Source organism: Impatiens glandulifera, chromosome 5 (assembly GCF_907164915.1).
Source record: "Impatiens glandulifera chromosome 5, dImpGla2.1, whole genome shotgun sequence".
Lineage (NCBI taxonomy): Eukaryota > Viridiplantae > Streptophyta > Magnoliopsida > Ericales > Balsaminaceae > Impatiens > Impatiens glandulifera.
In genome coordinates this window covers 587,491-597,680 of record NC_061866.1, presented here as the reverse complement: position 1 = coordinate 597,680, position 10,190 = coordinate 587,491, and the positions used below count along the sequence as shown (strand labels likewise).

General features: G+C 33.5%; 3 protein-coding genes across 3 annotated transcripts; 2 read left to right on the top strand and 1 right to left on the bottom strand.

Moving 5' to 3' along the window:
* The first annotated feature begins 666 nt into the window (after window positions 1–666).
* LOC124937493 (probable protein arginine N-methyltransferase 1.2) lies at window positions 667–2,983 on the top strand. The gene is made up of 9 exons (XM_047477760.1): window positions 667–1,027; window positions 1,285–1,295; window positions 1,394–1,549; window positions 1,641–1,704; window positions 1,797–1,939; window positions 2,027–2,114; window positions 2,207–2,322; window positions 2,403–2,553; window positions 2,638–2,983. Exons 1-9 carry the CDS (start codon window positions 769–771, stop codon window positions 2,841–2,843), a joined length of 1,194 nt encoding a protein of 397 aa, XP_047333716.1. The 5' UTR covers window positions 667–768; the 3' UTR covers window positions 2,844–2,983.
* Window positions 2,984–4,792: 1,809 nt separating this feature from the next.
* Window positions 4,793–6,788, top strand: LOC124937494 (mitochondrial carrier protein CoAc2). The gene is made up of 7 exons (XM_047477761.1): window positions 4,793–5,112; window positions 5,289–5,374; window positions 5,467–5,674; window positions 5,755–5,845; window positions 5,928–6,112; window positions 6,196–6,324; window positions 6,407–6,788. The coding sequence occupies exons 1-7, from the start codon at window positions 4,951–4,953 to the stop codon at window positions 6,545–6,547; spliced, it is 1,002 nt and encodes a 333-aa protein (XP_047333717.1). The 5' UTR covers window positions 4,793–4,950; the 3' UTR covers window positions 6,548–6,788.
* On the bottom strand, window positions 6,625–8,234 carry LOC124937491 (pentatricopeptide repeat-containing protein At2g15690, mitochondrial-like). The gene has a single exon (XM_047477759.1). The coding sequence runs from the start codon at window positions 8,188–8,190 to the stop codon at window positions 6,838–6,840; it is 1,353 nt and encodes a 450-aa protein (XP_047333715.1). The 5' UTR covers window positions 8,191–8,234; the 3' UTR covers window positions 6,625–6,837.
* Between the last annotated feature and the right edge of the window lie 1,956 nt (window positions 8,235–10,190).

Here is a 10,190-nt window from a genome sequence, read left to right as displayed (position 1 = left end):
GAGAAAATTGGTTAAAGATTGCGGGGCCACGTAATTTTCTCTTAAATTTTAATAATTTTTAACATTTTTCACTTAGTTTATAAAAATAAGGGATTATGAAAAATACTTAATCATAATTTATCATAATTTTGTTAAAAAATATATAAATTGATTAAAGAATGATTACATTGGTTCTATAATATATGTTAAATTATTTTTAATCTATGTTTTTAATCTCAATTAATATATTTGAACAATGATCTTTTATCTTTTGTATAAAAAGATTTTGTATAGATCATTGTTATTCTTTTAAAAAGAAATATAGTTTTTCAAAACTATTATGTGAATAACATTACAAATTATATATATATATATATATATTAATTATTGCATTTTTTTTGAATGTGTAATTGTGAAAAGAATAATATAATTACAATTTTAAAACTACACTTTATAAATACTAATATAATTTAATTTTTATATTGTTGATATTTTACATCTGGAATGTTTTATGTTTTTATTATTAATATTAAAATAAATATATATTTTTTTATTATTAATTAGCTTATTTAGATAATTAATTTTATTTAGAAGATTAAAATATAATAAATAAATAAAATTGTCAAAAGTTAGGGTTTAAGGACGAGCATAACCATATATATATATATCTGTCTTAGCCTCTCTTTACAGTAAAACCCTAATATTTTCGAGTCTTCACTTCCTCTCTCTATCTCTCTCACTAAGAATCCCTAGCTGCTTTTTGCAAGGCGCCAACATCTTACAGAAGAAATGAGTAACAATGGCAGTCTTGGAAACCCTACGAGCAGCACGAATGATGCCATGATGAGGAGTGAAGACTCCGAGTCTCAGATGCCGAGGAAAATCAAGTTTCAGTACGATGATGAGGAGCAAGAAGCTGCGCTGGACCAAGCTGTTAGCGGAAGCTTGCACCTTGAGGACGATTCAGTCATGGCCGACCCCAACGACTCTATCATTGGCAGCGATAAAACCAGTGCTGATTATTACTTCGACTCCTACTCCCACTTTGGTACGGATTCATAACTTTGTTCCTTTCCTCTATTCTTGACTTTCACTGTCGAACGATTTTTTTGCCTCTATTCTTAAACTAATGATTACTTCATTTCATGTAACACAATCATTTGTTATCCATCCCAACTCCAGATTTACTCTATCTGTATACATATGATTCAGAAAAAAGGGGGTTTCATTTCATTCATTGTTCTTCTTGCTTAGTCATTACTCTATCTGTTCATTCATTGATCTTCTTGTTGTTGATGTTTGCAGGTATTCATGAAGTAAGTTTGCTGCATCTTCAGGCTTTTCAACTTTTTCTGCGGGTAGTCTACTGGCTTTTTGAAACAAAATGAATATTGAATTCTCTGATGATGTGCAGGAAATGTTGAAGGATGTTGTAAGGACAAAGACATATCAGAGTGTTATATATAAGAATGATTTCCTATTCAAGGACAAAATAGTCCTTGATGTGGGTGCAGGGACAGGGATTTTGTCACTTTTCTGCGCAAAAGGAGGAGCAAAACATGTTTATGCTGTAAGCATACTTAGTTTATTTGTTTGAATTCCCTGTAAAATAATCTTGTAATTTGTTGAAGTAAAACAGAGAATAAACTATCCTCGTGTAGGTTGAATGCTCCCAAATGGCTGATATGGCAAAAGAAATTGTCAAGACAAATGGCCTTTCAGATGGTGATGACATTAACTTGTGAATTCTTATACTTTGTTTGTTATCATTTTACATTGTATCTTATCTTGTCACTCTTATATTACGACTTCTGCAGTCATTACTGTATTAAAAGGCAAGATTGAGGAGATTGAACTTCCAGTTGACAAAGTAGACATTATTATCTCGGAGTGGATGGGGTATTTTTTGTTGTTTGAAAACATGCTTGATACTGTTCTCTATGCTCGTGATAAGTGGTTGGTAAGTTGCCTTTTCAAGTTCTGGATTGTAAAACTTCATTGATCTTGCTGAATTCTTTATTCATTGGTGAAATCATTTGCTTTGCAGGTTAATGATGGTGTTGTCCTTCCAGACAAAGCTTCACTGTTTTTAACTGCAATTGAGGATGCTGAGTATAAAGAGGATAAGATTGAATGTGAGTGTATTTGTTTATTTATTTTCTGCAATTGAGGATGCTGAGGATAAGAAAAGTATATATTGATAATTGAAATTGAAATTGAATTGCAGTTTGGAATAATGTGTATGGCTTTAACATGGGCTGTATCAAGAATCAAGCCATGATGGAACCCCTTGTCGACACTGTTGACCAGAAACAAATAGTTACAAACTGCCAGTTGCTTAAGGTAATTAAGCTCATCACTTTACAAAACAAAAATTTTAAATGTAAATTTATGAACAAGAATTGATATATTTTAATTTGTAGACAATGGACATCTCTAAGATGGCTTCAGGGGATGCTTCCTTCACAGCTCCATTTAAGCTTGTGGCTGAGCGCGATGACTATATTCATGCTTTTGTAGCTTATTTTGATGTCTCCTTCACTAAGTGCCATAAACTAATGGGCTTCTCTACTGGTTAGTTTTTTCTTTTCATTTTAACTTGTTTAATCTTATTAAGTTGTTCTAATTACAACATATATTTTTCTACATTGCTTTCAGGTCCGAAATCGCGATCAACCCATTGGAAACAAACTGTGTTGTATTTGGAAGATGTAATTACAATATGTGAAGGAGAGTCAATAGTTGGAAGCATGTCAGTTGCGCAGAACAAGAAGAATCCTAGAGATGTGGATATAACGGTAAATTACTCGCTGAATGGGCGTCGTACTACCGTCTCGAAAACCCAAAGTTATCGGATGCGTTAGAATTGGCCATGATGCAGCAGGAGAGGCTATGTTTTTATGGGTGATTTGATACATTTTGAAATTCTTACTAAACTGTCTTGTGTCTTATTTAATTTTTTACATTTTGTACTCTATTAAATGGGTGAGTAGTTTTACCACAATTTTGTTTCATTTCTTTTGGTTTTTTTAAACATCTTACTTTAAAAATTATAAAAAAAATATAAAAAAATCTTAATTTAATTCAACTCCCCTTATTTACTTGGTTCTTAATATCTAGGAAAGATTATTTTTAATCAATTTTCAATACAAAGATATTTATAGGAATAAAGTAATGTTATTATATATTAAATTAAAAATTATGTAAGGTTTTCTTTTCTATATTTTGCTAATCATTTGTTGGCAGAATAACAATGTAGCATATTTACAAAAAGAAATCATTTAAAAATCAACCCGCCTAAACTTTTTGTGCTTTAGGCATTTCTATAATATTAATATATAGTAAATTTATTTTTTCTTGTCAATGGCCTTATTATGATTTGGGTTTTCGACAATTGATTAAATAAGGTTTGAACTCTTCAGCAATTTGAGGCTCGAGTTACGATAATTCGACACAAAAACACGTTTAGACTTATAAATGAGGCATCAATACATTATTTTTATTTAATTCCACTTAGCGTATTACTTGGATTCAAACAAAATCCTTCTCTTCTCCACAATCTTAATCGATTTCTCCTCTTACAGACCCATATTCTTCTTCTTCTTCCGTCTCCTTCAAAGAACCACACTCCATATATATAGTTGTATCAACATTAATCAATGCAAACATTTTTAATGTTAGGAGATATTACAGCTAGCCATGCTTATCGGTTCACTCAATGGTTAGAAACAGTTAGTAAATGCTCCCCAAAGATGATACTATGCCATTAGGTTAATTCTTACTCACTGAAGAATTCATACATGATAAAGCAATCCAAGAAATTATTCATGTAGAAATGTGCTAGTTAATGCTAGTTTTTTTATACCAAGATTCATGCTAGATTGTAATACCGTTTATCCTTTATATTATAATGCATTTTTGTGTTATTTGGAATCAAAATTCAATTTTATAAGTGTATGTTGTGTAGTGTAGTATACCTAAATAATGATATAAAAGATTTTCCGCCTTCCAACTTTCAAGCAAGCTACGGAAATCAGCTTGTGGGTTAGACTAGGTAAAACTTCTATGTTGATGGTTGAGCCAAATTCGTTTTCTTGGAACAGTATATCATCCCTTCACCATAACGCAGTAGTAACAGAAGATTAAATGATTAAAGCATTAGAGAAAAGTAGATCTATATAAGTTTCTTCTGAAAAAATTATATCAATTCTTAAACTGTCGTTTTGGCATCATTGGGTTGGTTTATTGACAATCGTCTATGTTTTTCTTGAACTTCTATTTGAGGTTTTGGATTAAAGACTAAATTGTGATCAAATTTGTACTCATTGTCCTCGATGCTAGTTTTCATGTTGGGTTACATTTTATTTATTAGAGATTAAATACATTAACTTAGAAGCATGAACCATTTTTTTAATTTTCAAGAGTTAAAACTTTTAGAAAAAAGTTGAATATAATCCTATTTCTGACTAATTTGTTTATGAGTGCAATTCTTTAAAGATATTAAATTCTTTATAGGGTCAAATTATATACCATGTTTAAATTATTTATTTACATAATCTTTGCATTACTTTATATAGTTATTTTTTCTCTCTTAATAAATTAATTTTTATTTAAAAAAACAATTTTAATTCATGTGCAACCCATTAAAAAGTAAAAACAATAAAATTGAAGCTATTGATTAAATTGAATTATTTTGAAAATGTTGAGAAATGAAAATATATTTTGAATAGAAAATGAAATTTGTATATAAAGTGAGGTTAGTTTACTGATTATGAGTTTTTAAGCTTTCTTAAATCAAAGTCCGCAGGAGGAAGAACAATCAATTCTAATTCCACAACTGATCGCTATACCTTTTCCGATTTTGCTTTCCGATTCCACTAGAACAAATCAACGATTCACGCAATCAGACAACGTCAGTCAGTCAGTCGTAACAGGAAGAAGAAGACGTCCGATCCCCGTTTCCCTCTTTCAATGGCGAAGAGGGTGAGAGAAGACGGGGAGGTAGGTTTGCGTTTGGACGGGGTCATTGACGCTATGCCTTTGTACGCCAAGGAACTAATTGCAGGAGGTGTGGCTGGTGGCTTCGCAAAGACTGTCGTCGCTCCGCTTGAGCGTGTCAAGATCTTGTTTCAGGTACGATTACTTTCTTCATGGATATAGGAGAGACTGCACTTGAGGTTTTCTAGGGTTTTCAATTCTGTCAATTGCGTGTCATTTTAGGAATCTCGATCAAAATCCCCTAATTTCTTGAGAATCAAGCTAGAAAGTAAAAGTGAATTTGTCTTCTCTTTTTCACTTTTTTTCATCAGACAAGAAGATCAGAGTTTCATAGTGTTGGTTTATTGGGATCATTCAACAAAATCGCTAAAACAGAAGGAATTTTAGGTTTCTACAGGTGGAATTTCATTCATTGTGTTTTCTCTGCAATATCAGTCTTCCCCTGTTGTTCTTGTTGAAAATTGGGTTATTCATTTCATTCTATTACAGAGGGAATGGAGCAAGTGTGGCTCGAATTGTTCCGTATGCAGCTCTTCACTTTATGACATACGAGCAATATCGTCGATGGATAATTGAAAGCTTTCCGAATGTTAGAAGAGGACCGGTCCTCGATCTTGTTGCTGGATCCTTTGCAGGAGGAACTGCAGTCCTCTTCACTTACCCTCTTGACTTAGTTCGCACCAAGTTGGCTTATCAGGTAAGAACCAAAATCGATACAGAAAGACTAGTCTCAAATTGATCAATAAGTTTAGTTTAAGAAGAATCTAACTGCCACAGGTTGTGAAACCTTTAGTTTACAAAGGAATAGTGGATTGTTTTTCCAAGACATATAAAGAAGCTGGGATAAGAGGCCTATACCGAGGAGTAGGTAAATATCTTTTAATTCTTTGTTTGAAATTTTCGGAAAAATTGTTTTAGGGATGATCCTAAATTGTTTAGACTGAATTCAGCTCCTTCGCTTTATGGGATTTTCCCTTATGCTGGTTTGAAGTTTTATTTCTACGAAGTAATGAAAAGTCATGTACCTGATGACCAGAAGAAAGATTTGAAGGTGAAACTCGTATGTGGTTCGATTGCTGGTTTATTGGGGCAGACATTTACGTATCCTCTTGATGTTGTTAGACGGCAAATGCAGGTTTATTTATTTTCTGAACTGAGACATCTCTTGCTTAAATATTTCGAATAGAAATTTATGAAATGAAATGTTTTTTTTAACAGGTTGAACAGCTCTCTGCCTCCTCCTCTAACAGTGAACATTTGAAAGGGACAATGGATGGTCTTATTAAGATTGTTCAAAGACAAGGATGGAAACAGTTATTCTCTGGTCTCAGCCTCAATTATCTAAAGGTAAAACAATTCCTCTTGTTATGTCTGGTACTCAAAGATTTAGAGATAAAAATAATGTGTTTTTCTTGTTCTGAAATATTAGGTTGTGCCATCTGTGGCAATTGGGTTTACGACGTACGATGTGATGAAAGCCTACTTGCGAGTTCCATCTCGAGATGATGATGCTACGGTTATTGAAGAATCGACCAACCGAAGAAATACCCAACCATCTTCTTTGCACTAGTGAACCCCGATTCATTGGAAACCAGATAAATCTAAATAATTTTTTAGTTCAGTTAATCCTATTGACGAGCTTTAGGCGATATACCAACATTTTCCATTGATTATTATTCTCAATGAATATTCTTGTGGAAAAAAGATATAGGTGTTCCTGAGCTTCTTAAACATGATTCTTGTGTATATCTAATTGCAAACATATGATTGAATTTTGAAGCAGCAAATAAGAGATTACAGGATTTCTCATATTTTAACATATATATATATATATTATAGATTTAACATTTTCAATTCAGCTCACCAATAATCTCTGCACGAGCATTCACCATCTCTGAAGTGATGAAAACGCTTGTTATCGCGAACGATAAGCTCCCTCCCGACAATCTTCGACATGATCTTGATCGCATTATGGCAGTCTCCACAAATTCTAAGGTTCTTGATGATCCTAAGAGGTGTTCTAGCCGGAGTACTGATCAAACCATAAGCAATAGCCAGACGCTCGCTATGATACATTAGGGCCTGCTCTTTCGCCTCCTGATCAATATCGTGAAGCACATATCTCGTATCGGGTATGTATCCAGCTTCCTTCATCTGACCGTTTAATCCCTTTAGTTTATCGTTTGAATCTTTGTTGTATGGAATTGTATGCCTAAACTCGCTAACTCGGTTCTTACCTTCAAGCATGTTGGTTTCTTTCGATATGTCTCCTCCGTGGATTCTTGAGAAATAAGTTAGAGTTTCGCGAATCTGAGATGTGGGTTCAATCGGCATATTATCTGTGAACTCGATTGCTTCTGTTATGTGTCCGGCTTTGCTCAAAAGATTGACGATTTCCGAATAATGTTCAATTTCGGGTTCAATTTTGTTTACCTCTTTCATTAGTTTGAAATAGATTAATCCTTCTTCAATAGCTTCTTCAGCTGTACAAGCTGATAGAACAGCTGAAAATGTCTCTGGATTGGGTTGGATGTTTGTGGCTCTCATTCGCTCAAACAAGAGTAGCCCGTTATCTCCTTCTTCGTTATCTGCATACCCTTTTATCATTACGTTCCATGATCTTGTATCCCTCTCGCGCATTTTATCGAACACTGTTCGTGCGTCGATCATGGCTCTGCAATCAGCGTACATCTGCATCAGCTTGTTGTTCAGTTCGATGTTTTCTATGTATGGGGATTGTGTGATGCTTTCATGGATTGTTTTCCCTAGATGAAGAGAATTTGGAGATTTGCATAGACCTATGAGAAGCTCGAATTCGCGATAGTTAGGTTGAACGCCTTTTGAGATTATTGAGTCCACGGCTTCTTTGAGTTTACCTTGTTGGCACAAATCTATGAGATTGATGTCTGGCGGAGATGTATTATATTTCTCCGGGATATGACGGCGGCTGTTGGGGGTCCTACGATAAGTGACGTCACCTTGGCCATGGCGACGGTTGATGGTGGTGGGTGGTTTAGGGGTTTTGCTGCAGAGAAGACGGAAAAGGTGGTTTCTTAAAGAGATGGGATTTCTTGTGGTCGTGATTATATGAAGACTGGTGGAGTGACGGGAAGAAGAAGACGAAGGGGAGATGAGTTTAACCCTGAAATGGGAAGGTACGAGAATGGAACTTCCTGCTTGATGAACTGATGAGAGAGACAACAACGCCATCATCGGATTCGAAAGTTTAGAGATTATAATAGTTCAGCAGATAGATTTATATGAATTTCCAAGAACCAAACGGCACATTTTTAGGGTACAATAGTTTAACTAACCAACTTATCCATTTTTCAAAATAATCTACCTTAGAGATTAAACTCATTTTTTTTTTTTATCTTTTTAAACAAAAAAAAAATTGATTAATTAATTTACATTGAAACTAATTATTCAATATATATAATTAAAATGTAAATATAAATAATTAAATTTATAAAAATAATAATTTAAAAGGTCATTTCATGTCATCGACCGATATTGATGGAATGCCGAAAAATGGAGGGAACATGTTGATCATTTAGATTAAAAAATAATTGGTGAATCAATAAAGACTTTATACAGCGCGTGCAATCATGGTAGGTGAATCAGACATCGGTTGGTTCTCCGTCGAGTAACCTCTTTGTGAACTTAAGGAATCTATGTAACTTCTCAAAAATTGTTTTGTGAAAGATCGTGCTTTATTTTGTGCTAAAATCAATGACTCGTGTAATGAAATTAATGTAATTGACGGGAATGAGAAGATTCGTGAACGCTTCTCTAAGGAGGTTAGTAATCGGTTTCCCATTGTTAGCAAATTACTCAATATGTATAAGGAGGAAGAAATTGGTGCACGTCAGTGAAGTAGAGCTACATGGTTAAAAGTCGAAGATAGTAATACCATATTTTTTCCATGAGATCTCTAACGCGCAAACAAAAAATAACGTGATTAATTTGATCTCGATCTAGTGAGAAGTTCATGATAATGAGCTTGAAATCTCTACGGGTATTGTTAGTTTAGGGAGTCATTTAAGGCCAGACCTAAATTGAATGATATAACTTTGTAATCAATTAGTACAACGTAAAAAGATATGTTGTAGGCTTGTTTTACGTTGGAAGAGGTTGAGAAGGCCATTAAAGGATGTGGAAGTGACAAAGTGTCGAGATGCGACGGGTTTACTTTGACTTTTTTTAAGAAGGCGTGACATTTCCTTAAGACTGGAATTATGGAAGCAATTGATCATTTTTATCGATTTTCATCACTTGATAATATTTGGAACTCTACTTTGATATATTACGTTCGTAAAGTTCTAAAAACTATTGATGTGAAGAACTTTATGCCCATTAGTCTCGTTTTGTCATTCTATAAGATTGTCACAAAATGTTTGGCAACAAGTTACGAAGGGTGTTAATGACGGTCATATCCAGTAATCAAATAGCGTTCATCAAAGGTTGTCAAATCTATAATGTCATATTAATAGTCAATGAGTGCATTGTCAAGTACGATATCGAAAAAGTTTATAATCATATTAATTGAGAATTTTTTTATGCAATGGACAAAATGAGAATGGGTGAAATGGATTGGTTGTATTAGATTTTGACTCTCGACGATTACTTTTTTTTTTGTCATTGTTAATGATTGTTCTCAAGGAATTTTCGAGAGCTCTAGGGGATTAGATAGGGTGATCCGTTTTCTCATTTTTTGTTCATCATTGTTATGAAAACTCTATAAAAAATGATGGATTTCGCAGAAAACTTAGTACTCATATCTGAAGTGAGTTGTGAGTCAAAAATATATCATTTTGTCATATCACATTTGCTTTTCGTTGATGATACTCTATGTATGGTAATACTACCGATATGAATTTTAAACTCCTTCGAGATATTTTATGGTTAATCGGTGCATATTTCCGGTCTTCGAGTTAATCTTAATAAGTTAGACATCTTTTTTTCAAATTATGTTTTGAATAGAAGAATAATGATGATGGGAAACGTGTTGAGGTTTAGAATTGGTGGTCTTCCGTCAACATATATTGATATTCCATTAGATATTAAATTACGATCCAAGGTCTCTTGGAACTCGATTATCACTAAAATGAAATGTAAACTGTCTAGATGGAAAAATAAAATAATCTTGAAATGGTCGGTGAATCCTCATTAATAGTGTGTTGTCAACTATGCCCACATATATGATGTCGTTA

What these genes read in the sequence shown, in the direction of transcription:
- LOC124937493 (XM_047477760.1), top strand. Translation starts at nt 769, where the DNA reads ATGAGTAACAATGGCAGTCTTGGAAACCCTACGAGCAGCACGAATGAT. An exon ending in GAGCAAAACATGTTTATGCT is followed by an intron (nt 1,550 to 1,640) that starts GTAAGCATACTT and finishes ATCCTCGTGTAG; the next exon opens with GTTGAATGCTCCCAAATGGC. An exon ending in GACAAATGGCCTTTCAGATG is followed by an intron (nt 1,705 to 1,796) that starts GTGATGACATTA and finishes CGACTTCTGCAG; the next exon opens with TCATTACTGTATTAAAAGGC.
- LOC124937494 (XM_047477761.1), top strand. Translation starts at nt 4,951, where the DNA reads ATGGCGAAGAGGGTGAGAGAAGACGGGGAGGTAGGTTTGCGTTTGGAC. An exon ending in GTGTCAAGATCTTGTTTCAG is followed by an intron (nt 5,113 to 5,288) that starts GTACGATTACTT and finishes TTTTTTCATCAG; the next exon opens with ACAAGAAGATCAGAGTTTCA. An exon ending in TCAGCCTCAATTATCTAAAG is followed by an intron (nt 6,325 to 6,406) that starts GTAAAACAATTC and finishes CTGAAATATTAG; the next exon opens with GTTGTGCCATCTGTGGCAAT.
- LOC124937491 (XM_047477759.1), bottom strand. Translation starts at nt 8,190, where the DNA reads ATGATGGCGTTGTTGTCTCTCTCATCAGTTCATCAAGCAGGAAGTTCC.